General features: G+C 47.2%; 1 protein-coding gene across 1 annotated transcript in view; it reads left to right on the top strand.

Moving 5' to 3' along the window:
• Positions 1-17,855: 17,855 nt before the first annotated feature.
• RASGRF1 (Ras protein specific guanine nucleotide releasing factor 1) overlaps positions 17,856-27,547 on the top strand; it is a 106,943-nt gene continuing 97,251 nt past the window's right edge. The window contains exon 1 of the mRNA XM_068538117.1: positions 17,856-18,131. Coding sequence (XP_068394218.1) covers positions 17,856-18,131 — 276 coding nt within the window. The remainder of the gene's footprint in view (positions 18,132-27,547) is intronic.

The raw sequence follows: 27,547 nt of genomic DNA on the forward strand, positions 1-27,547 counted from the left end.
GTCAAGAGCATTGCCCACTTGACCGTGAGCGGTGAAGGTTGAACTTCCCTCCATCCACTATCCATTCACTCTGCTCGGATCAGAGCACAGTGCCAGGCACTGCGGGGAGGACTTCGAATGTGGCAGGATTTTTAAAATGAGCAAATTGGTGGTGTTTTATGAGATTGCAGACTCATCTGAAAGAGGAAGCTGCAGAAAACAAAATGAGAGGAATCCCCCCTTCTTCTCTCAAGAGAGCCGGCAGGACTCTCCATGACGTCTGCCCCAGGGGAACGCAGAGAGGCTTTTAATTTCTCAAGGCTAGGCTCTGGGCACAAAGAGCTGGCTTGTCTGGCATGGGCAGGGGCTCTGGGATGGACAGGAAGAGGCTCAACCCCCTGAGAGACCCAGGTCTCCCTGAGACAGGGAGCCAAGGGGTGCTGGGAGGGGTAGTGCTATGCTGGTGAAGCGAACAACCTGCCTTCAGGGCAGTGGGGATGGGTCCTGATTTGCACTGTTGACCGATTTCTGTGGTGTAACTATTTCCACCGTGACTGATGTCAGGCCACCAGCTTCATGTCACTGCATAGGAAGCTGGGAAGAAAGGAGCAAACAGTCGGCTCTCACAAGCCAGTACAAGCCTTCTACAGCACACCAATGACACGGCAACATGCACCCACCTCCATGCAGCTCCTCAGGAGGGGGCGAGACCCTTTACAGGGTGGCCCATGGGTGCCAGGGACTGAAACCCAAGCTCTAAAGACCTCGTGAACTATTGCAAAAGATCTCAGAGCCTGGCTCGGCGTGAAGGAAGAGGAGCCACCCTTCCTTGGAATGACACATTTGGACTTGAACTTGAGGCTCCAACAGTGACCATATGGGACAGAAGAACACAAGCTTTGCTGAAGTTTCTGGTCTGTGTAAACCGTCCTTGCTCACCCTAAGGAGGGGGTGCTCCAGGCAACGACTCAACCATGGTGACTGGGAGCTCATAGCCATATTTAATTTGATTTACAAAAATAAAATAGCGGGATGGTTCTTGCATATGACCATGGGGATACAAATTCATACAGCAACAAAGAAATGTCCGAGTCCTTCTGACTTCCAAGGGCTTATACCTTCATGTTTCTCAGCTTACGAGAGAAAATGAAACAAGTATTCAAATACACCCAATAGAATGTGGTGTGGACCACAAGAAGGATACCAATATAGTAAAGAAGACTGTCACACATTTCTATATGACTGCATTGGCAAAGAGCTTTCCCACACAAGACCTCCTTTCATCCTTCTCAGGACCTTCAAGATTTTGCAAGAAAATCATTTTCAATCTAAAAGTCTATTCCCAGCCAAATTATCAGTCAAGGGATAGCAGATTAAAGACACTTTGAGATACCCAATACCTCACATGTTATACCTCCTACACACCTTTTGTTTAGGTAGCAAATGTAAAACAAGAAAGAGAAACACACAGGATCCAGAAAGCAGGGGATTCAATCCAGAAGTGCAATAAGGAGAAGTCCCAGGAAAATGTATCCAGTTGTCCTAAAAAGCAACCAGGAGAGACAGCATATGAGAAAACCTGTAGACATTGGTAGGGAGAAAAGCAGGCAAATGAAAAACAAGGCAGTTGTTAACTCCAGGACAAACAATGGGAGGGTTGTAGGAGAGTTCACTACACATCTACCACAACAAAACATGAACTAATGTCTATAATTGATAAATGATATAATATCCATGTAAACATATTATTTAGAGACATGGTAAATGTAGGGGAAAGAAGTCAGAGGATTTGAGGGTAGTTGTCTCTGGGGAATGGAGCTAAGGACATGGAGAGAGGTGGGATACTACTAACTTTTTAAACTATGTAAATTCATTATATCATTAAACAGAAATAACAGCTTTGAAAAACCTATAGTAAAAAAGTATCATGCAATTTGAAATATGTTACACAACAAATTTTAACACATTAGAGAGCAGCAATATAATCTCTGTATCTGTAATCCGTCATAAGAAAATGTTATAAATTTGAATTTATAAAATAAAATTTTAATCAATTTTTTAAAGCCAAGGCCCTAAAGGCATAAACAACAGACTTAGAAACATTTATGATGGGTCAGAGACTGTTTTTCTCTTGTACGTAAATATTTTAAATTTTTTTATTTCAAAATAATTATAGACTCACAGGAAGTTGAAAAATATTAATATTATGAAGAGGTCTGGTATATCCTTCACCCAGTTTCCCCCAACGGTTATATCTTGCATAACTATCTTACAATATCAAAACCAGGAAATTGACATTGGTATAGTGTGTGTATAGTTCTATGCCATTTTGCACATGTGTAGATTTGTGTCACCACCACTATAATCAGGATATAGAACTATTTCACTACCACAAAGACTTCTCTCCTGCTACCTCTTATTCATAAAACATGGCAAACACTAGTCTGATTTCTATCTCTATAGTTTTGTTACTTTGAGAGCATTATATAATGAAATCATATAGCATGCGACTTTTGAGATTGGCTTTTTCCATTCAGCATAGTGTCCTTGAAGTTCATTTGGGTTGTTGGTTGCATCCATAGTTTATTTCTTTACTTTCTGAGTAGTACTCCATGGTATGAATGTATCACAGTTAGTTATTCACCTATTGAAGAACATTCCAGGTGTTTCCTGTTTTTGGCTATTGCAATAAAGCTACCACAAGCATTTCTGTACAGTTTATGTGGACATACGTTTTCATTTCTGGGGTTAAGTGTCCAGGAGTGTGGTTTCTGGGTTGTCGGGTGAGCACATGTATAGTTTTGTAAGAAACCGCCAAACTCTTTTCCAGAGTAGCTGTAACATTGTACATTCCCACCAGCAATGTATGAAAGATCCAGTTTCTCCACATCCTTGCCAGCATTTGGTATTGTTACTCTTTTTTATTTTACCTCTTCTAATGGATGTGTCGTGAGAGCTCATCAAGGTTTTAATTTGCATTTCCCTAATGGCTAGTGACTTTAAACATCTTTTCATGTGCTTATTTGCCATCCATATGCCCTCTTAGGTCTTCAGTGACCTATCTCTTCATGGTTTTTGTCTATTTTCTAATTGTATTGTTTGTTGTTTTACTATTGAGTTTTGAGAGGTTTTTTGAAATATATATTCTAGATATGAACCATCTGTCAGATATGTGGTTTGCAAATATTTTCTCCCCATCTGGCACTTATCTTTTATTTTCTTGACAGAGTCATTTCCAATTTTGATGCAGTCCGATTTATTGATTTTTTTCTTTAATAGATCATTCTTTTCTTGTCATATGTAAGAACTCTTCACCAAGCCCTATGCCTTATTTTATCCTATGTTTTCTTTTAAAAGTTTCATAAGTTTATATTTTATAATTATCTATGATCCATTTTGAGTTAAACTTTTGTACATAGTGTGAGGTTTAAATTGAGGTGTATATTTTTGCCTATGGATATACAATTGCCCCAGCACCTTTGTTGAAAAGACGATTCTTCTTCCATTGAATTGCTTTGACATCTTTCTCAAAAATCAGTTGATTGTACTTGTTTGGGTCTGTTTCTGGATTCTTTTGTTCCACTAGTCTATGTGACTATCTCACCACCAATATCACTCAGTTATATAGTGTCTTGAAATTGGGTGGACTGATTCTTCTCACTTTCTTCCCCTTCTTCTTCCTCCTCTTCTCCCCCTCCCCCTCCTCCTCCTTCTCCTTCTCCTCCTTCCTCTTCTTTTGAATTGTTTTAGCTATTCTAGGTCCTTTGTCTTTCTGTGTAAATTTTAGAATGATCTTGTCTCTACTACAAAAAGTCTTGCTGGAGCTTTGATAGGAATTGTGTTAAACCTGTATATCAATCTGGGGAGAACTGACAACTTAATAATGCTAAAACTTCCAACCCAGGAATATAGCATATCTTCATTGATTGATATTTAGATATTCTTTGATTTCTTTCATCAGCTTCTGCAGTTTTAAGTATATAAGTCCTGTACATATTTTGTTAGACTTATACCTAAGTGTGATGTGTCAGCTTGACTGGGCTAAGGGATGCCCAGAGAGCCGGGGAAACATTGTTTCTGGCTGCATCTGTGTGAGTGTTTCTGGAAGAGCTTAGCATTTTGAACCAGTAGACTGAGTGAAGAAGATAGACTGCCCTCACCAGTGCTGGCGGGCATCATCCAATCTGTTGAGGGCCTGAATAGAACAAAAAGGTAGAGGAAAGGCAAATTTGGTCTCTGCCTGAGCTTGGACATCCGTCTTCTCCTGCCCTTGGACATTGGTGCTCCTTGGTGCTCCTGGTTCTCAGGCCTTCAGGCTCAGACAGGGTCTTGCTCTTATGCCATCGGCTCCCCTGGTTCTCAGGCCTTTGAATTCGGACTGAATTATACCACCAGCTTTCCTGGTTCTCCAGACTAATACACTAAGCATCTCTCTTTTTTGGAGCAATTGTAAATGACACTGTATTTTTAATTTTGTTTTTCATGTATTTATTGCTATTTTACAGAAATACAGTTGATTTTTTTATGTTGATCTTGTATCCTGTGACCTTGATGTCCTCACTTATTAGTTCTGAGATTTTTTTTCTTCATAGATTCCTTGGGATAGTCCATGTAGACCATCATGTCATCTGCAAATAGGTATAGTTTTATTTTTTCCTTTCTGATCTGTATGCCTTTTATTTCCTTTTCTTGCCTTTGAGAGATCTAGGACTTCCAGTACTATGTTGAATTGTTCAAATAAGAATTAACAACAGTTCTATACAATCTCTTCTAAAAAATAGAAGATAGAACACTTCCCAATTCATCTTCTAAGACCAAAATTACCCTTATACCAAAGTCAGACAAATACAATTCAGAGGATGAAAACTACAGATCTCCTTCATGAATAGAGATACAAAAATTCTTAAAATATTAACAACGAAAATCCAGCAATATATAAAAATAATTACATGCCAGGACTATAAAGGGTTTCTTCCAGTGATGCAAGGTAGGTTCAATACTTGAAAGTCAATCAACCATATTAATAACCTAGCCTATCAATAATCTATCATATTAACATGCTAAGGAGAAAAATCACATTTTAATATCAACTAATACCAAAAAAGCACTCATTTGGGGCTTCCCTGGTGGCACAGTGGTTGAGAATTTGCCTGCCAATGCAGGGGACACGGGTTCGAGCCCTGGTCTGGGAAGATCCCACATGCCACGGAGCAACTGGGCCCGTGAGCCACAGCTACTGAGCCTGCGCGTCTGGAGCCTGTGCTCCGCAACGAGAGGCCGCGATAGTGAGAGGCCTGCGCAGAGCGATGAAGAGTGGCCCCCGCTTGCTGCAACTAGAGAAAGCCCTCGCACAGAAACGAAGACCCAACACAGCCAAAAATAAAAATATAAAAATAAATTTTTAAAAAAAAGACCTAAAGAAGAAATACATGGCGAATATCTTTAAAAAAAAAAAAAAAGCACTCATTTGAATGTATATTTCCCTTTATCACTTGCCAACCTATTGTAGAATGACCAATAAAGAAACCTAGAGAGTTCGATTTTGAGATGTCAGAATGCTTTGACCCACTTAGGTGACCCTGGGGATGGGTAGAAGGAGGAGGGAAGGGTAAATGCTCTGGCTAAAAGCAAGATAGATGGTGGGAGGACCCTTACGTTTCGGACATAACAAGAATCCAGTGCCATTCTGGACTTGAGTCCTAGGGATCCATAAAGCTTGGAGGAAAGTGTTGGTTCCTAAAAGGAGCCCAAAGCTCCCCTCTGCCCACTCTTTCCTACCTCAGTGCTCAGAATTGCTGGAATCCAGTCCCCTGCAAGAGAAAGTCCATGCTTTTACTTAAGAGGCCATGCACCAGAATTCATACCAGGAAACATCAATAGGATGTGAAGGGTTTGAACAGTCTGAAGCAAAAGTCTCTTATCTCCCACACGGGCCTGTGACTGATTCAGTAGCTGCTTAAAGACTGAGAGGTCCCAAGTCTCAGGCAAACATCAACCCACCACAGCTAAGAAAAGTCCCCTCGCAGATTCAACCTTCTTCCCTGACAGATGGCAGATGGCAACCAGTGACCCAGAAAAAAGACAACTGTATCCAAAGCTCAGAGTTTGTTTTGACACAACTCTGGGTTCTGCCGTCAGGTTCGTGCATAGAATGGCCCTTCGCATACCTCTGTCATATCTGTCATCCAGGTCAGACAAAGCATCCCACGGTGAGGCTCTGAAATCCCATCCCAGGGATCAAGAGCATTTTTTCCCACGATATGTCACACCCCCTGTGTGTGGAGGAGGGACACAGCAGGGCAGCCATCAGCACCTGGCACGGAAGCTCTGTGGACACCTTGAAGTTGCTGTGTTTGGACATCACCTGACACACACTCGCATGTGGGCTGTCCCAAGTAGTCACTTCCCCCTTTCTGAGCCTCCATTTCTTCATCTGTCGAGTGCGGTTGGCAGGAAGAGGGATCTCCAAGGGAGCCTGCAGCTTCACCGCTGGATGGCTCCAGTTTGAGCCACGCACGGCACATACAGAAGGCAAAGCCATTCCGTTCACATCCCTGGTACTAAGGCGACTCTGGACTATTACATGAGCAAGAAACAAATGTCTACTGTGTTTGAACCAAAATCTTTTGGATTCACTTGTTACAGAGCTCAGTCTATACCAACGCAGGCTCTGAAGCTGACCTGGGGATTCATCTTCTGTGCCTCTGGGCCATGAGAAAAGTTTCCTCTGATATCACCCAGGGTTCTTGGTCTTCCCCAATTAAGAGAAATTGACTAGAGTCCAGACAAGAAATTCAGGCAAGGCTTTATTGGGGCCCTGCTGTAGCAGGGGGAGTGAGAACAACAGTTTCCCTTGCTTGCTCTCCCTCAGTGGGAGTGGTGAGCTGGTTCCTTATATGGGGTAAGGGTAGGGGTGTGTCCAGGGGTCGGGCAGAGAGGGGGTTTAGGTGGTCTGCCCGCCCCTTAGGTGGTGTTGTGTGCAGGGGGCATGCGCAGTACCCTGCTTTTGCTGCCGACACCCTGTTTTTGCTCCCAGCTCTTCAAAAGTGGCAGTTGGGATTTTTGGCCTCTTTGTATCTTTTGTCCAGAATTTGACCCAACTGCGTATGCACGCAGTTATTTTCAGTCCCTTATAGTTTCTTTATTTTCTGTTGCTGGAGGAGAGGTGTGTCCAGGTGCAAGCACTGCAGCAAAGGGTCCCAGGTCCCAGCCGGTCTCACCTCCTCCTTCCCCATGTGCTCCAGGAATTGTACAAAGTGTAAGGTTCGAAAGGGTGGGGACATCCTGAAAAGTTATCAAATGATTATCCAATTTGGTCACCTCAGTTATAACAAGGAATTCCCTCCTTCGTTTTTCTTTCTTTAATTAAAATACTGAAAAGAGCCTAATGACACTAGATTGATTTTTAAACCACTCTGAATTCCATTTCTTAAAATCCTCTCCTACTTTGGACTCTTCACAAAGCTACCCCAAAGAATCAATATGGAAGCTTGGAACAATTTCTCATCAAAAAACTCAGTAAAATCTCTCTTCCAGAACAATCTAGAACATTCTAGAACTGTACCACATGGAAAGATACACTCTCTAAATAGCAGAAGATGTGCCTACTCTTTTAAGCAGCAGAAGTTTTTGACCGAAGGCATTTCTCAAACCTCTTTTCCTGTCCCTTTCTTATTTCTTTACTATAGTAACTTTTTTATTACAAAAAGTAGAAAATTAAGATTAAAAAACAAGAATATTGAAAGAAAATTGGATCAAAATTAGAAGCAGAGCACATATGCCTCCTCCCCTCCCACTCCTCTAAAATGATTCAAAAGATCAGATTAGCTGGGCCTGATTCCAATGCAGGGGGTGGTAAATCTTCGACTTATTGTTCATACTCCTCCATGGTTATAAGTCAATCCTAGTCAATTTTGTATGTCACAAAATTTGATCCAAAGAAAGAATACTGGAGAGGCGAGAATGGTAAACTAAGATCCCAGAGACCTGGATTCTGGTTCTAGCCAGCCATGGACTATCTGTGTGATCTTGAGCATGTCACTCTCCCAATCAAAAGATGAGGAGGTTGGATTGAATTATTCTTAGGTTTCCTATCAGCTCTGAATCAGTTAGGGTCCAGCAGGAAACAGAGAGAACATTCAAACTGGGTAATTTGAGAGAGGAGTGTAATAATAGGGACTCTGTCCAAAGGTTGGGGCTGGGAGGAGGGAAGCCAGAGAGAAAGCTCCATCCTGGAGTAAGTACCACCCCAGGTCCTGAGGAGCAAGGGGAGGGAGCTGTCACTGGAACCCAGAGGCAGGGCTGTGTGGAGAGCGTCCCTGACAGCAGGGATGCTACACCAACCTCACTCCCCGATGCAACCAAACCAGAAGCCCTGGACGGGATTGAGACCAAAGACTGATGCCAGCCTCCCGGGGCACAGAGCAGGCCGGGGAAGAGTGGCGAGCAGGTGTGAAGTGGCAAATGGGAGATGCCCGGCACGAGCTCCTTACACTGGTGGTCGGACTGCCGCACTGTACTCTGTGCTCATGGAGGACCGAGATCTGCTTTACTTAATGGGTGGGCAACCATATGCTCAGCTCACACATCGGCCAACTTTTTGCTCCTGAGTCTCGATGGGCTAAGAAGCCTAACAGGCAAGTTCACCAGAAGGCAGTATACAGTGTATATGCAGAGGTGATGGACGACGGCCCGGGGGGCTTGTCTCTGGTTAAATCAGAGCCTTGGAGCTGTGGTTTTCCCTTTGGCTACCCAGAGGCCCTTTATGTTTGCTTCCTGGTCTGCTACTGAGCTCTGGATGTTAGCAAGTCCCTGAGCCACAGGGACACTGGACTGAGTTGGAAGGGAATATTGGCTTTTTCAGCCCTGGTGCTCACAACCATGCTAACAGCTGTAACTTCTGTGCACAGCTGCCAGCTGCCCTGAACAGAGACCAGAATTAGAGATTTGTCCTGAAATATAACTTATTAAATTAAGCTGCTAGATATTTGTCAAACTCCATACCCTGTGAACAGAATATGTATCTTCTTTCCCAGGGGCCATAGAACAATCACTAAATTGACCATATACAGGGCACAACAAAAACAGTGAGAAACTTCAAAATGTAGAAATAATACTGACCACGTTCTCTAAGTACGATATAATAGAACCAGAAATATGCCAAAGCAAGCAAAAAATCTACTTGGAAGTTCAGAGAGTACTCAATTAAACTTTGAAAACTATCTGCCTAAAAAATAAACTAACTTCAGAATATTTTAATGGAGTGATAATCAGAAATTTATATAGCAATCCTAGTGGATCCGGAAAAAGTCTGCACTTGAAAGAAAAGGTGTGGGCTTCCCTGGTGGCGCAGTGGTTAAGAATCCACCTGCCAATGCAGGGGACACAGGTTCAAGCCCTGGTCCTGGAAGATCCCACATGCCACGGAGCAACTAAGCCCGTGCGCCACAACTACTGAGCCTGTGCTCTAGAGCCCATAAGCCACAATTATTGAGCTCGCGCGCTGCAACTACTGAAGCCCACATGCCTAAAGCCTGTGCTCTGCAACATGAGAAGCCAGCGCACCACAACGAAGAGTAGCCCCTGCTTGCCGCAACTAGAGAAAAGCCCACACACAGCAATGAAGACCCAATGCAGCCAAAAATAAATAAAATAAAATAAAATAAAATAAATTTTAAAAAAATATATATATAAAGGAAAGGCGTAATCTTAAATAGCTACTAAGCAAGAAATAATAAAAATAAATTAAGCATTCAAATAAATAAATTAAGCATTCAAGAAGTTAGGAGAAAACAACAAATCTAAAGAAAGTGGGAGGATAAATTTAATAAAGATATAAGTGTATATTAATGAGCCAGAAAAAGGATAGAATTGACAAATAAATTTAAAGTCTTAATAATATAGTTAAAACCTTTGCAAGAAAAATCAGATAATATAAAAACACAAAATCAGCACCTAAAATAGAGAAGTAACATAGATGGAGAAAATTAGAAAACTTGTAAGAAAATATTTGGTTCAGATCTATGTAATAAATTGGAAAATATAAATAAATGGTCTTGGAAGCTTAAATTACCAAGATTAACTCAGGAGAGATAAACAAGCCAAATAAACCAGTGATTATGTAAAACTCCACCATGGCCAAGTGGGTTTTATCTAAGAAATACAAAAATGCCTAAATATTGGGAAATATATTCCAATTGTCTAGTTTAAAAATTAAATTTTTTTAAACTAGAAGAATTCAGGATAGCAGCAGCCTACAAAATAAATAAATAGCAATAGCTTTCTTATATACCAACAATGTCTTTTTTTAAAGTAGGAAAAAAGATCATATTTTCATTAGCAACCAAAAAATATAAAATACCCACAAATAAATTAAACAAGAAATATGCAAGATATATACATAAAAAAGAAACACAAAAAATTCTATCCGCAGATTTTGAAGGACAAAGAATTGGAGTGATGTACTTTTTTCTTGAATAAGAAGACAAAACATTGTAAAAGTATTTATTCTTCCTAAATGAATAGATATTTTCAATGTCATTCCAGTCAAAATCTCAGAGACTTTTCTGGAACTTGACAAAATGAGTCATAAATTAATCTTGAAGAATAAATACAAAAGAATATTTAGGAACACTGTAAAAAAGAAAAATTAGGAGGGTATTTCTCTATGGCCAGATTTCAAAATGGTTGGTAAAGCAGTAAGAAACAAAAATCACTGGTATTAAGAACAGACAGACAGAAAAATGGGACAAAAAGCAGCATCTTGAAATAGTCCTAAGTATTAACAAGAATTTGGCATATGATAAAGATGCTACTTCCTATCAGTGGTAGAGTTTGGATTATTCAATCAAGGGTATTGGGACAACTTGCCAGATATTTGGGAAAAATTAATAATAAGCCAGATCCCAACCTCACTCAAACACCAAATGAATTAAAAGTATAAATGGAGAAAATAAAATTATAAAATTGAAGAAGAAAATCTGGGCAAATATGTTTCAATCTGGAAGGAACTGACACAAGAGGGCAGGGAATCTAAAATCAGAAACCATAAAGAAAAAGATGTTTACCCCCAAGTTTTAAAATTTCTTACAATCCATATAAAGACATATACAATGTATAGATATAGATATATAGCATTAAAGACAAGCAACAAACTGTGAAAATTATTTGCAACACATATAAAAACTGATGGTTAATATCCCTCTTACATAAAGCACTGTGATAAATGTACATGAAAAATATAAACACAACTGAAAAAAATATATATTAACAAGAAATTCCCAAAAGGAATGTAAATAATTATAAACATTAAAAAAGTCTAACCTCACAGCAATTTAAAAAATGAAAATCAATACAAGAAAGGAATATCATTTCTGTTCTTTCAAAACAGGCAAATATTTAGGAGATGGATAATATCAATATCCAGGATTGACAAAGAAATGGAGAAATGCACAGTCTCATCCCGATGGACAGCCATGTAAAGAATAAAAGCTCTCTTTGGAAATCTATTAATAGGTACTAATGTTTCAAACATATGTTCTTTTAACCTAGAAATTTCACTTTCAGGAATTTAGCGTAAGGGAGGGAAATGTATATACAAAGATATTAATTGCAGCATTATTCCAAAAACTATGACTTGAAAACAACCTAAATGCCCAATCATAAAGAATCTGTTGATTACAATTCGTAGTAATATGAGAAGATGTCCTCACATACTGTTAAGTAAATAGAGAGTAAGAGAGAGATTGAGATTATAAAATAGCGTGTGTTATGGAAGCCCATTGTGGTAAATATATTAGCAAAGAGAAAAGTCAAGGACATTAAATAGCAAAAAAATAAATAAATAAATAAATAAATGGAGGAGTTATCTCTTTATTTTCTATAATGCCTTAATACTTTACAAAAAGCCTACGTTACACTTATAATCCGATGGTATAATACGGCTATTTTCACTGGCCAGAAAGTAAAGGTATAAACCCCTGACATCTGCATGTGGATCCTGGGGCAAAGCTAACCAATTGAGCCCAAAGTTGGAGTAGTGAGCCCCTACCGACAAAGCTTCCATTTCCAAAAGTCCTCTGACTCCACATACTTAATGCTTCGTTGTTTTAAGTGATCTGAAAATTACATTTTTCTTTCGGAGTATGTTGCCAAAAAACCAAAGGTTCTCTAAATGTTACACACACACCATACAAACACCTCTCACGTGCACATCACACCACTCAGATATTTCCACACACACAACAGACACACACGCACACACACCCCCCCCCCCCCCCCCCCCGCCGGAGATCCTCTCTTCCCAGGGCCTAAAGGCAGGTCAGACCCACACAACACCCATGTCAACAAATGCCCAAGCTGACCTCTAGTCTGAAGGCTGGCAGAAATCCCCCCATGAAGACTTCTTAGGATTTCCTTCCCAATTAGGTCACCACAGAGCACTGAGTAGAGTTCCCTGGGTTATACAGTAGGTTCTCATTAGTTATCTATTTTTTTATCTACATAGTAGTGTGTATATGTTGATCCCAACCTCCCAATTCATCCATAGCTGATTCAATTTGCAGCGCAGCAGAAACTAACACAACACTGTAAAGCAACTATACTCCAATAAAAGTTAAAAAAAGAAAAAAGACTCAATAGGATTTTGGACTAAGTGATGTCCTCGTCATTAGCTGGCCATTGCTGAATGCAGACATCAAATCCACCAAAATACTCCTTAATCCTCCTTCCTGTTTCCTTATCTGCAGAGACCTCAGCCCAGAGAGCTGGAAGTTGGGAGACGCAGAGAGGAAGGTCCTCTGGGATGAGCTCTGGTCGAGCAGTCAGGACACCCCATCACAGCTCCTCCCTGTAAGACTCTGCGAACGTTGCTTCCACTCTTTTTTTTAAGCATTTACAAATATTTACTACATACTGGGCCATAAGACAAGTCTCAATAAATATCCAGGAAATGATATTACATCCACATTTATAGATTTGTACAAAGCTATGATTCAGGGGAAAAACAAGCTAACCCTATCAGTAACAGGTAGCACTAGGCCTTATGATGATCAGTTTTTTTCATTTTTTAATTCATTTTTATTGGAGTATAGTTCCTTTACAATGTTGTGTTAGTTTCTACTGTACAGCAAAGTGAATCAGCTATGCGTATACATATATCCCCTCTGTTTTAGATTTCCTTCCCATTTAGGTCACCACAGAGCACTGAGTAGAGTTCCCTGTACTATACAGTAGGTTCTCATTAGTTATCTATTTTACACATAGTATCAATAGTGTATATATGTCAATCCCAATCTCCCAATTCCTCCCACCCCCCTCTCCCCCCTTGGTAACCATAGGTTTGTTCTCTACGTCTGTGTCTCTACATCTGTTTTGCAAATAAGATCACCTATACCATTTTTCTAGATTCCACATATATGCGTTAATATATGATATTTGTTGATCTCTTTCTGATTTACTTCACTCTGCATGACACTCTCTAGGTCCATCCACATCTCTACAAATGACCCAATTTCGTTCCTTTCTATGGCTGAGTAATATTCCATTGTATATAGGTACCACATCTTTATCCATTCCTCTGTTGATGGACATTTAGGTTGCTTCCATGTCCTGGCTATTGTAAATAGTGCTGCAATGAACATTGGGGTGCATGTGTCTTTTTTTTTAAATTTATTTTATTTTTATTTTTGGCTGCATTGGGTCTTCGTTGCTGCATGAGGGCTTTTTTCTAGTTGTGGCGAGTGGGGGCTACTCTTCATTGCTGTGCGCGGGCTTCTCATTGTGGTGGCTTCTCTTGTTGCGGAGCACGGGCTCTAGGCACACGGGCTTCAGTAGTTGTGGCTCACGGGCTCAGTATCTGTGGCACATGGGCTTAGTTGCTCCACAGCATGTGGGATCTTCCCGGACCAGAGCTCGAACCCGTGTTCCCTGCATTGGCAGGCGGATTCTTAACCACTGCGCCACCAGGGAAGCCCCACATGTGTCTTTTTGAATTATGGTTTTCTCTGGGTATATGCCCAGCAATGGGATTGCTGGGTCATATGGTAGTTCTATTTTTAGTTTTCTAAGGCACCTCCATACTATTCTCCACAGTGGCTGTATCAATTTACGTTCCCACCAACAGTGCAGGAGGATTCCCTTTTCTCCACACCCTCTCCAGCATTTATTGTTTGTAGATTTTTTTGATGATGGCCATTCTGACCGGTATGAGGTGATACCTCATTGTAGTTTTGATTTGCATTTCTTTAATAATTAGAGATGTTGAGCATCTTTTCATGTGTTGTCCAGGACCAGATGGCTTCCACTCTCCAGCCTCAGTTTCTCCATCTGTGAAATGGGGTTATTAACCCTTGTCCAAAAGCCTTATTGGGAGGATGCAATGAAACAAGGCAAAGCCTGGATGCGCTTTGTGATGCTCACATGGACCTCTTCTCCACCTTTGGGGAAGAGTTGGTCTCTGGCCTGGTAGACAACACACACGATAGCTAGACGTGCCCACCTCTGCCCGCTACGGCAAGACATGCCTACCTGCTTCCTGGCACCCCCACCCCACCACAAGCTGGAGCCAGCCTGGTAAACGATGTCTCCTTAACCAACTCCCCTGAGTGCCTTCCAAGGGCCCTCTGGCTGGAGACCAAGGGAATGACCAGAGGGCCCATTCACAGGCTCTGCTCAGGTTTCTGCTGACAGATTGGAGAGAAAGCAGTATGAATGCAGCTCAGATGGACATAATCAAAGTGCCAGGGCTGCTGTCCCCTCCTCTCTCTGACCTGGATACTTTGAGCCAAGCCCAACCACCCAGTGTGGCCCAACCCACCAGGAATTCCTGGAGTTCCCACCAGGAACTCCAAAACCAGCAAGAGGGGGCCATTTGGCCTCCTCAGTGCCAGCCGTGGGGAGGGAGGAGGTTGAGAGGGGATTTTCTTCGTCCAAGCTTCAGATCAGTGGTTCTCATCCTGGGCTGTGCATTCGAATCACCTGGGGAGCCTTCAAAGTACTGATGCCCATGTCCCACCCTCAGAGGTTCTGACTTAACCATCTGGGGTGCAGCCTGAACACAGATATTTAACAAACCCTTCCAGGGGCTCTAAGTGCACCAAGGTTGAGGCCCACGGAAGAGGATTCAGTTCTTTTCCTGATTTACACCTCTTCCCCAAACCCAGGGGAAAATGGTTTCCCTCCTGCCAAGGGCCCTATACAGAAGGAACCCTTGGGCTGGTCTAAGCTCCAGGAAGCAGGGACTGTGTTTTGTTTATCACTATGTCCCCAGTGGCCCAGCCTAAGCCCTGGCACAGACTAGCGGCTCAGTGAACACTGGTGGGATGAGGTGTATGTAACTGAATGAGCGAAGTAATGAACGAATTCCATCCCTTCCCACCTCTTGCGTGCCCGAAATCCTCCAAAGAGTGATCTTCAGACGAGCAGTGCCACCTCACCTGGGAGCTTGTTAAAAATGCAGATTCTCAGCCCTAGACCCAGCCCCAGAATGAGAATCTGCATTTGAGCCCGATCCCAAGTGATTCATGGGCAACAACCGTATCACTGGTTCTGCCATAGATAGCGGTTCTCCAACTTTGCTACACATTAAAACCACTCATGAAAGTGTATAACCTGCCTGTGGCCTTTTGGGTCCCCAGGTGATTGTTAACTGTCCTCAAGTGATTCCAATGTGCAGGCCAAGTTCAGAACTCACGTACCATAGGTCTCTCTGACACAGCAGCCTCCAAGCAGACCCTATCTTGGCTCTGGCCCACAATGAGAGATCCTGCCTGCTTTGAGGATAAAGGCGAACCCCCTCTGCAACACAGGGACCAGCCACTCAACTCTACAAAGCCAGTGGGGACAGGCTACCAAGTTCAAATCCCGCCCCTGCCAGTTTCCAGCTGAGTGACTCTGCACAAGTCACTCAACCCGTCCACGCCTCCGTTTCCCGCTTCTGTACAATGGAGCTGATGAGGGGTCGGGGTGGGGAGGAGGGGTGGACACTACTCCACAGAGTTGTGTGAGGATTAAACAACTTAGCGGATCTGAAGCATTTAGAACAGTGTCCCTTCCCTGACGCTTCCTTGGCCTCTGTATCAGGCTTCCTAATAGAAGAGTTTACACGAAGAGAGCCTGGATTAGGAACGTTACTTCTGGAAACTCTGCTTCCATAAAGAGGCCAAAAAAGAAGTAAAGGTGGTCACAGTATAGGGACCTTCTTGGGAAAATCGAGACTAAATAAAGAAGCTTAGCCATCTCCCTTCTTTGCTTTCATTATCCGGGAAGAAAAATCAGCCTCACCGCGTCCTTAGACAGTTCCCAAGCCCGGAGCGTGGGAACCGAGAGGGAAGAGTAAGGTTAATACGGTCAATCTCTCCCTCGGAATTGTCCCCACCTAAAAAAGGCAGGCTTGCGCCATTGTGCCCAGGACCGGGATAGGTCCAATTCAGCCACAGCCGGGTGTCTCTCCGTGGACTTCCCTGGGCCTTCCCAGGGCTACCTGATTCCCAGGCCCTTCCCTCGCTCCAGACCAGGATGTGTGCATGTTGCCCGTGGGGGAGAGGGGGGGCCCGCACGTTCTGAAAAATGGTGTCCTTTCTTCCTTCCTTCCTCTTGAGAGCTACGCGGCCGCGTATCCCCGCTGCAAACAGGCCAGGCCGGGCTGGGCGCCGCTCCCGGCCCGACCGAGGCGGCTGCCCCCTGCGGCAGACGGCGGTGCGCGCTCCCCGCTCCAGCGCCCCGGCTGCCCGGCGGCCCGCGCGCCCTCCTGGTGCAGCAGGCGGGCGCTGTGACGTTCTCGGATAAATGCCGTGTAACTGTGTAGGCGAATGGGAGCTAAAAATAAGAACGGAAAATCTATCATTAAGGTATCATTGCGCCAGCGCAGCTATTTGAAGGCTCCCATGGTCCCCGGCGCCTGCGTTTGAAGCCCGCCTTCAGGCTTTGGAAGGTATTTGCAGAAAACTCCCAGCAGCGGCTCGCCGGCCAGACCTCAGGGCGCAGGGGGTGGCGCCCGTAATTATGGCAACACTCAAAATAAAATAAAATAAACACTCACCTCCCCCTCCACATCTCCGTCTGTATTGTCCTTAGGTGGCTGGGGAAGCCACCAGAAGGGGGGCTGGATGCTGAAATGAATGTGACCTGGCCGATTACGCAAATATTAGAACCGAAAGCTCTTTCAGCTCTGTTTCGCCATCCACCTTCCTCCATCCACCACGGATTAGAAAAATAAAGTACCAGGAGAAAGCCTTTGGAGGAGAAAATGACAAATGGGACTTAACCCCAGGTCTACAGTGCGCCGCGGCGGGGCGCAGAGACGCAAACTCCCGGGATGGCGAGCCTCCGGTGTTCCACTGGGTTAAACGAAAATTGATCTGATTTGCTTTTTAACACCCGAAGGGGAGAAGAGGAGATCAGGGGAGGGAGGACAGGATTTGTTTGTGCGTGTGCGTCTGTGTGTCCGGGGAGGGGGAGTAGGCGCCAAGGTGCAGCCTGCGCGCAGCTCTGCGCCTCGGCGGGCTGCGTGCGTGTGTCCCTGTCCGCGCTGCTAAAGCGGGCTCTTCGAGGGATCGGCGTCACATGACTCCGCCTGCCCCTCGCCAGCGCGCAGCTCGCCAGTCCCTCAGTTTGCCCGGCGCCAGGGGAGGGTCGGGAGGCATCTCCAGGGCCCGGGGGCTCTGCGAAGCGGGGAAGAGGTTCTGGAGGGGAATGGTACATCCGGATTCCAGCAGCCGCGGCTCGGCGCCAGATCCCGGACTGTAGAAATTTGGGGGGAGGGGAGAGCGAGAAGGAGCGAGCGAACGCCTGAGAGAGGCAGCGCGCACGGACAGGGGCTGCCGGGTGCCGCGCGGAGAAGATGTAAGCGCGTGGAGTCTAGCTGGCCTCCGAGCACCATGCAGAAGGGGATCCGGCTGAACGATGGCCACGTCGCGTCCCTGGGACTGCTGGCGCGCAAGGACGGCACGCGCAAGGGCTACCTGAGCAAGCGGAGTTCGGACAACACAAAATGGCAAACCAAGTGGTTCGCGCTGCTGCAGAACCTGCTCTTCTACTTCGAGAGCGACTCGAGCTCGCGGCCCTCGGGGCTCTACCTGCTGGAGGGCTGCGTCTGCGACCGCGCGCCCTCCCCCAAGCCTACGCTCTCGGCCAAGGAGCCGCTGGAGAAACAGGTGAGGCCAGCGCCGCGTGTGACCTCCCAGCGCCCGGGCCGCGGCCCTCGGGGCGCAGGCCCTTCCGCCGGCCGAAGGCGCCCGAACTTTAGTCCCTCTACTCTCGGCGCCCTCGGCGAGAAGGGAGGGTTGGCCTAAGCGGGCGGTGACCCCGCGGTGGCCAGAGAGGTCAGGGACTGCGGACGGGGAGCGGGTGTGGGCTGCGGCTGCCCTTCACCCGGTGAGCTCGGTGGGAGGCGGGCGCAGAGCGGGCGAGACGCGGAGGGGAATGAGGTGCGGAGAGAGATGGGCTCCCGCGGGAGACGGAAGCAATGAATGTAGACCCACATCCAGCCAGAAATGGTGCTCCCACCTCCACTCCCACCCGGGAGAGCCCCGGACCGGGGAGGTGTAATTCCCCGCGCTTAGGCACGGGAGGGGCGAGACGGAGGCGTGCGAGCGCCGCGGCCCCTACCTCACCGCGGCTGGGAGCGAAGAGGAGCCTGCGCTCGCTCTGCCAAGTTGGGCGGCTGCGAGGCCGCAGGGGTCGGTTAGGTGCCATCGACTGGTGGCGCACTCCCAGCCGGCCCCAGGCGCAAGCAACAAACCGAAGGGTTCCAGGGACCTTTCTGATGCGCCGGGGCTGGGGCCAGGGCCGCTGCGGAGGCCGCGGGACAAGTGGGCGCATCTCTCCTCCTCCGCCCCCTGCGCCTCCGCCGCCGCCGCAGTCGCGGCTCTAGCGCTGCTCTAGCGTTTCCGGAGTTGGCGAGGCTAAAAGGCCGGGCCTGGATCTACCGGGGGCCTGGGCGGGGTGCGGGTGCGCCTTTGGTGTGGAGGGATGGAGTAGCACCTGCGGGCGCCCAGTGAGAGCACCAGACAGCAGGAGTGCAATTTTTAAGATCGATGCACTCTCCAAAGGCATCTAGTCTGTCCCCCTCCTCTGGGAAGGTAAAGTCAAAGATAGTGAATGCTAAAATGTCACCGCTGGGAGGGACCTGCGATCCATGGGGACCCAACCAGCTGGTTGTTGCCTAGTTGAGGACACTGAGGCCAAAAGAGAGAAATTTACTTGCCCAGTGTCATGCCAGGAGTTGAGGCCACCTTAAGGTTCTGGGAAGATAACTGAGGGCTCAAAAGCCATTATTGCAGGCAGACTGGTGGTGATTGAATTGGCTGAAATAAAAGCATCCTTGAAGTCACCCTGCTAATGGTCGAGACAGATCTGAGCTCAGTCCCCGCAGCACATCTCTTCCTTCCCTGCCCTCAGCCCAGAGGTACTGCGAGACGATTTCGAAGGCAGGGGAAGGTGGACAGGAATATTTGAGGCTGGGTCTCTGGGGATGGCAAGCCGTATGGCAGGTAGGGGCTCCCAGATGGCAAAGCAAAGCAAAGAGCAGGCAGCTCCTTAAGCTAAAGGTACAAATGGGGCCTGGAAGACTCACCTGGGAGAGCCAGACCCAGGCTAAGCTAGAGATGCTCTCTCAGCCCTTGATAACCTGCCCTTTGCCAGCCTTCCAGAACATTATCAACACTTGTTGGCCAAAGTCCACCTGTACTACCAGTGGCCTATAGCCCCAACTGGTGCCCATCCTCGGCCCCCTACCCCAGAGCACAGAGCTGAGCTCCTGGGCAGGCAGGGAGAGAGGGCTGAAGGAAGCTGAGTTGTTGTTGGGCACACAGTGTGTGCTCTCAGCCCCTTGGACACAAAGCCAGAAACAGACCTGAGACTGAATCACAGCTCTGCAACTTCCTGTCTATGTGACCTCAGTTAACACACTAAATTTCTCTGAGCCACTGTTTTGTAAACAAAATGAAGGTAATAACACCTATCTTTCTGGGGTTTTGAGAACACAAATAATGTGTATGGAAGTATGCTCACAATCCATTTTAGTCTGACATGATAAATGTTAATTGAATCTGAATTATACCCACCTAGACAAGGAACAGAGGTCTAACATAAAATGTTGAAGCTGAAAGGAACCTCAGAGAGATTGTACAGCCCACTCCTCCCATTTTACAGATAGGGAAACTGAAGAGCAGATTGGGAAGAAATTACCTACCTGATTCTGATTCGGTGGCAGAATCAGACCTAGAATTCACCCAATGTCTAAGAATTCCTGAAAATGAGATCTTACGTTGATTCCAGATCATTCACCTCTTGGCTCGGGTGTTAAATCGTGCTAGCAGTGGATTATGGGAGGGACAGGAGTGCAAAACCACTTGACCATGTGCACACGTGGTCTGAGCCGTTTCCCCAGAACACCAACAGTCAGAGGTCCTCAAATGTGGTCACAAGAGTAGCCCTCCTGGCACAAGAGAACAGAAGAGGGTTGGGAATAGCAGGGGATGGTCTGGTGCTGCCCAGCTCAGGTGCAAACTTCTGTTAAAGACGTGTGCTTTGTTTCGTGCACGTATAGAGATGTTCCATTTGACTCCAGACGGAGAGTTCGGCTCGTATGGAAAAGTAGATCCTGTTCCTTTGGTCTGCACATGTCTATAAAAACTTATATCTTTTTCTTTTCTAAACCTTTGAGTAAAATTGATGGCCTCCACAGCTGCTCCATGTTTCTCCTTGAGGCGGAGCCCCCGTAGCACCCACAGAGCACCCTCATGAGAGGCCCAGCTCCAAGCCATTCTGTGACTGGGTTTGCCTTGTAAACCCCAGGAAACCTTGGTTCAAAACCTGCTGGGCATGTGGCAGAGAACCCATGTTAGGAGGCCTCAAAGAGGCTATCAGTTTGGACTGGCCAACATCTAGTGAAGTCTTGGTTTTAGGAGGATGTCATTTTTATCCAGGCCTAAGCAGGCAGCTTCCATCTGGAAGGGCCAGAGATGGTTTCTCGAGAAATAGAAACCAAGTCTTGGCTGGGAACCACCCCGATGACAGGGATGAGTCAGGGACAAAGCACATAGTATGTGCTCAGGAGATACTAATTGAGCTGAACTTACTGGTGTAGCTTGTCAATTCCACATTTCATGTCCTGAGGACTGACTGTACACCAGTCCAGGCCCGGCGCGGGGTCACAGGCCCAGGAAGCTGGATGTCACAGTCCCCGGCCCCCAAGGAAGATTAACACAGGTAAAGATGGTACCTTACACTGTGAAGATGCTCTAATAGGAAGGGCTCCCAGGGTGCTCTGGGAGCCCAGGCCCATCCTAGCATGATGTGCTATCCTCTGGCTGCTTCTACACTGCTCTGACTGTGTCTGCAGTAGCTCTGGCCTGGAATCCCAAGGCCTCTTGAAATCGGAGGGGCACAGCCGCGCTCCTATGCTGACTGGCAGTTGCAAGCACCCCTCCACACGCTGGCCTGAGCCCTGCTTGCTCATCCCTGACCTCCTCACCTCTGACCCTACAGCCCACACACTGAAGGCCCAGAGGCCCTGGACTTAGAATTTGGGTTCAGAGATTGACCCTTGGGGTTCTTGCCCTGCTTTGGCATGGAGTCACCCCACACTGGCCTTTCCCACCCTCACTCCCAGCCCCCCGAAAGAGAGCTTCCACCCCAGCTTCTCAGTGGTGGACTTGACCAAACCAACCCCAGCACTCCCCTTACCCCACTCCCCCGCCCCAACCAGAAGGGATCAAAATGTAGACCCCAGACTGATTCCTGATTCCTGTAAAACAGAAGGGACACAGACAGATCCCTTCAGCCGGAATCTCAGCACTGATGTGGGCGGAGGCTCCGGAAGCTGGGGGTGCCCATTAGCACATGTTATCCACCCAGTGGGTGCCTTTCCCTGGAGACAAGAGGAAGTCCCTCTCCTGGTCCTCATTCGCAGGACACATTTCTGGTTGGCCTGGTGGATACCTGTTCACAACAGCCCTAAAGTCATGAGTGTGCCCGGTTTGCAGATGAGGAAACAATCTCACCAGCACCACCCAGCAAGGCAGCAGCTGAAATGCTCTCTGGCTTCCTCTGCAGCTGCGCTGTCTTCACCACAAAGCCTGCCTGCCTGTTGCTGTAGCACATTCAGCCCTCTGGGCCAATCAGAAAAACACAAACCTGAATGTAGGGGAGTAAGTGTACTCGAAAAGCAACATCCCCCCAGACACAGGGACGTCATCCGCACACACGGGGTGCCAGCAACTCAGCCCACGATCCTTGCACCTATGGAAGGGCCAGCAGGGCTGCCCCGCGGTTCCAAACCAAGCCCAGCCCAGCAGGTGTGGGGTGCCCATCTCCCCACCCCAGCCCCCAAATATTTCTAGCACTGACATGAGGTTGAAGAGGCTCAGTAATGACACCTTAATCGGGACAAGGAAGTACCAGGTCCCTGCCCCTCTGCTTGGCGACAGTGGGATGAAGGTCAGAAGCAGACTGTACATACACAAGCCTACACTAAAATCTCACTGCCATTTGTGCGTGCCGTAAACATTTTGGCTCTCCGTGTGAAGCCCATGCTGGGTCTTGTGGATACAGAGAAAAATCAAACTTAATCCTTGTCTTCAAAGGTCTCACAGTGGAGTAGGGCGCTCTCCCTAGACTCACTCCCACAGTAAACACCAAGTGCCAGGAATTCTCCGTCCTAAGGAGTCCGGACTCTCTCCCTGCCCCTGCCTTGGTTCAGGAGCTCACAGTGTCAGGCTTGATGTGTTGAACTCGCTCACATGGTCCCACCTCGCCCCACGCCAGTCCCCTGCCACACAGCAAGCCACCAGAGTGAGCTTCTAAAGGGCACACCTGACCATGTACTAAGCCACTGAAAGTGTCACTGGCTCTCACTGCCTTTAGGAAAAAATGCAGATTCTCCAGCATGACCTGGAGGACCCAAGGGGCTCCAGCCTCTGCCTGCCCTGCTAACTCTGCCCCGCCTTCCCATCCCCCTCCTTCCTCACCCTACACCTGCCTCCTCATTCCCACCTCAAAGCTTCTGCAGCGGCTGCTCCCTGTGCCTGGAATGATCGCCTACTCCCCCCAGCCTTTAGTGACCAACTTCTCCTCCTCCTAAGACCTCCTTTTAGGTCTTAGCCTAAAAGTCACCTCCTGAGGGCCTCCCCTCACTGCAGGAGCTAGTGGAGCCCCAGGTCCCCCATCACAGGCAGGGACAACCCTCTCTCCTTCATCCACATCGCTTGTCAGGTTGGGATTAATTGATGTTATTTGGCTGGTGGTTTGTGAAGGGTTTTCCTTCCCCTTAGAACGTAAGGGCCAGAGTGCATGTTTTACATACAATACCTCCCCTAATCGTCCCAACAGCCCTGTGAGGTTATACCTGGTAACCCATTTTTGAGATGACCAAACTGAGGCTCAGAGATGGTAAGTAACTTGTTCAAGGTTACAGAGAGCATACGTGGCAAAGCTGGCATGTGAACCCAGGTCCACCTGACTCTAAAACCTGAGCTCTCCAAGCATAAGCACAGCATAAAGACTTGGGCTGAGGGACTGTGTGAGTTTACCATCCTCTGCCGAGATAAATGAAAAATGAGAGAGAGAGAGAATTAACAGCAAGCGAAATGATGCCACTGCCTCTCTGGTGACATCTGTGAAGCAGCTTTTGTTTCTGCTTGGGTGGGAACCTTGCACCTCGAATCCCAGGAGTCAAGGATAAACACCCCAAGGCAGGCATCCACACCCTGCAGTCCCGTTTCCCTGGAATCCGTGGGAGCCTGGAGCCGGCGCCCATGTGTACAGAACCAAGAACAGGACTCAGCCCCCGATGTTTATGCAGGAGAGTTGGTGACGCGTGCACTTGAGGGGGGCCCAGAACACTGCCAACGCCCAAACACCTCGGTAAAGGCGACTGTCGTGCAGGGAGCAGCTGGGAGCCTCGGACTCCCCCACTGCCCATCATCCGCTGCTCGGAGAGGAGGGCGTAGCCTCGACTCCCAGCTCATTCACTGAGGGGTTTCTCTGTCTCTGGCAATGACGTAGCCTTAGGTAAAAGTTGTGGGTTTCGAGCCACACAGACTGGCTTTGGATCCTGGCTCTGTCACCTCCTACCTAGGGAAGGTCTTATTGCTCTCTGAGCGTCAGTTTCCCCATCTGTGAGGTGGAAACCGTAACACAGCCTACCCGGCAGCCCTGTTCTGAGTGTTGTACTTGATGCTATTTGTAAAGCCCTAGCGTAGCACCGTAGGTCCGATCAATTCACAGTAGCTGTTGTGGCTTCAGCTTTCACCTTTAGGACAAGGCTCTTCCTGCATGAAGCAATGACCCAGATCACCTGGGTCTCTGGCAGGTTTGAAGTGAGTCAACACAGAGCCCTGACCCTGGATATAAAGGTAGGATGGTAAATCTTATCTCAAATAACCTATGGGTTTCTGAGAATGTCTGAGCAAGCACGCCCCTGAAAGAGAAAAAATAGCTGCAGGAGCTTCCTTCCTCCCTGGCAGCCACACCTTCACCCAGCCCCATCGATTTCACCTCCTAAATCTCTCTCAGACCATCCACTTTTGTCCCTCTCTTCCTCCAAGGCTCTAGTCCAGACAGCCATCATCTCTTGTCTGGACTTAGGTGGGGGCCTCCTAACAGGTGTACTGGTCAGCATGAGTGGCGTCATGCTGCAGTAACAACCAAGCCCCAGATCTCCATGAACATGACAGAGGTTTATTTCTTGCTCATGCTTTAGGTCCCATGCGGTTGGCAGGAGGGCACTGCTCATTGTGATCGCTCAGGGACCCAGCCTGATGGAGATTCGTCCTGACACCTGCCTCCACAGCTGCCTCAGCCAAGGGCAGAGAATGTGGCAGATCTCTCCCTGGCTCTTAAAGCGCCCCCCGGAAGTGACCCATGCTGACCACATGACCACAAGGCACGTCATGTGGCTTCAGTTCAGCGGCGGTGGGGACGTGCAGACCCACCACGTGCCTGAAAGCAGGGCTCTAGAGATGCTGGGAGAACCGTCTCCCTACATCCGCTGCGTCCCGCCATCCCCATGCCTCTCCGCAGCCAGACCACTTTCCAAAATGCAGATCTGATCATCACACACACACACACACACACACACACACACACACACACACACACACACACACGAGTAGCTGAGGAGAAAGGCAAAGGCGCCGTCTTGATGGGTTTAATAACAGAAAGCAGAATCTGTGCTCACCCTTACAGGGGCATCTCCTTCCAGCCTGGGGGCATCAGGGAGACTCCACCAAGAAAGGGACAAGTAGGACAGGAATGTAGGTTGCAGGGTAGGCAGAGCTGGCCCCCAAAGCCTGTGTGCAGGCTACAGAGCGCGGTGGGGAGCCGGCACAGGTCTCTCCGCTAGAGACGGACTGCTGTGATCTCTGTGCTGGAGAGATCACGGCAGGGTGAGAAGAGACAGAAGGACGACCCATCTGGAGGCAGGAGTACAGGTCAGAGGAGGCTGTAGAACTGAGCAGTAAAAGAGGCCTGAATTTGGGGCGTGCCGAGCACTGAAGGTCCCCCCTCCACTCCCATCCCAGCCGGGTCACTGCGTCACCATGTCACTGAAACCTGGGCTTGCGCTGTGCTGCAAAAACCATCCCTAGCTCCTGCATGCCCAGGATGCACCCCACAGCCTCTGGGGCTTCCCACCTCCCGGGCTCGGTGGGCAATGGCAGGGAGTGTCAAGTTCTCATCCCGTGAAAGCACCAGGTGCTGTCCTACCATACCTTCTCCTCCAGCCACCACTCAGATAGAGCACCTTTGCAGGTTACAGATTACAAAGTCCTTTTCAAGCTTAGCATTTCCGGTAACCACCAAAGTAACGCTGCTGTTACTGCAGTTCTACACAGGGGAGAGAGAATCCCCATTTGGCAGATAAACCTCAGATAGAGGGAGCTCCTCTCCCAACAAATACCTGAGTGTCTGTGTTGTGCCAGACCCCGAGCTGTCACTGCTAATAAATGTCAGCCCTCCTTGTTCTAGGTTTTTCAGGTCAGTGGACATCCAGGCCAACTGTTAAATTCAGCAATGTATACTTAAAGACCAGATCTTACTAATCCAGCAAGGCTAATGCAGCTTCTTTCCCCTGAAAAAAAGAGAGAATGATTTTCAAGAAGATACTTCCTAGTTGAATTTTGATTTTTTTTTCAACTTGGAAAATCTAACTCAGACCTTAAAATAAAATTCATTTTAGAAGAGTGAATGAATGAATTTTTAGCAACCTTAGCCAGTATTCCAGAAACCCATCTAGAAATTCAGACAGGCTTGATCTAGATTGACTTTTCCTCTGTCAGACTATGTGAGTAAAATATAACCAACTTTATTTAATTGTCTCTTAGACTCTTAGCCACACTCAAGAAATGAGTGAAATAGTTTGGAAGCACCTAGTCAATCATGCAGCATTCTCTGCATGCCCACTCACCTTGTCCCGAGCCTGCTGCTGCCCTTCTACCCTCTTTCTCCCGCAAGGGGCCTTACCTGCCCTCCGGCCACACTGGTTGTCATCTGGGCTCCCCTCACCTCTGGTCAGATCCACAGGCTTTGGGGACCTGGGGGAGGGGCTGGTGTTCCAAAAGGAGAGCCCATACGGTGTGGGCACAGGTGAGGAGAGGCAGGTAAGTAATTACATCTGAGAACTTCCTGGTAGCCTGGACAAAAAAGGGAAACAAGCTGGTTATGGGACACCCATTGCCTCCTGGAAAGACGTGGTGCAATTCCTCAAGCAAGAGCACTTGTATATCCAGGGGCTTTCATAAAGGGGACCAGTGGGGAAGTGATGACGATCTCCAGGGCAGAATCACTGCAAACACAGGGTCCCACCCCATCAGTGGCTCCCGTGGGCTCTCAGGGCAGGCTAAGCATGTTTGGTGGAGATCACTCTCCAGGACGCTGCACTGCTGGGGTCCAAAAGAGGAGTGTCCTGGTGACCAGGAGTGCAGGGTGCAGGTTGGAGAACCTGGGGAGTGGATGGCCGGCTGGGCCTCTCAAACAGCCACTGCCTTTTATTTTAAAATTTTAGAATTGGGACTTCCTTGGAGGTCCAGTGTTTAAAACTCCACGCTCTCAATGCCAGGGGCACAGGTTTGATCCCTGGTCAGGGAACTAAGATCCCCATATGCCACACGGCATGGCCAAAAATAAATAAATAAATAGGTAGATAGATAAAATTTTAGAATTGGTAATATATTACCATGGCTCGACATTCAGAAGTTACGAAGAAGTGTACACTGACAATGCTCCTTTCTGCTGCTGACCCCAGCAATCCAGTTCTCCTCTCCAAAGGATTTTGATGTTACCAGTTGCTTATGCATTCTTCCAGAGACATTATATATGCAAATATATGCAAAGATGTAGAGCTCTATGGCCATATATATGCACATCTGTATAATTATACAAGTGGTACCGTACTACAAACACTATTCTACACCTGTTCTTCTCACTATATTGTGGAGATAGTTCTCTGTAAGTATATGGATCATCCTCCTCTTTTTTTACAGCTGCATAGTATTCCACTGTGTGGATGTGCTGTAGTTTATTTAGCTAACCTCCTCTCGAGGGACATTTGGGTAATTTATAGTCTTTT

The sequence above is a fragment of the Eschrichtius robustus genome, chromosome 1, assembly GCF_028021215.1.
Source record: "Eschrichtius robustus isolate mEscRob2 chromosome 1, mEscRob2.pri, whole genome shotgun sequence".
NCBI classification, from domain to species: domain Eukaryota; kingdom Metazoa; phylum Chordata; class Mammalia; order Artiodactyla; family Eschrichtiidae; genus Eschrichtius; species Eschrichtius robustus.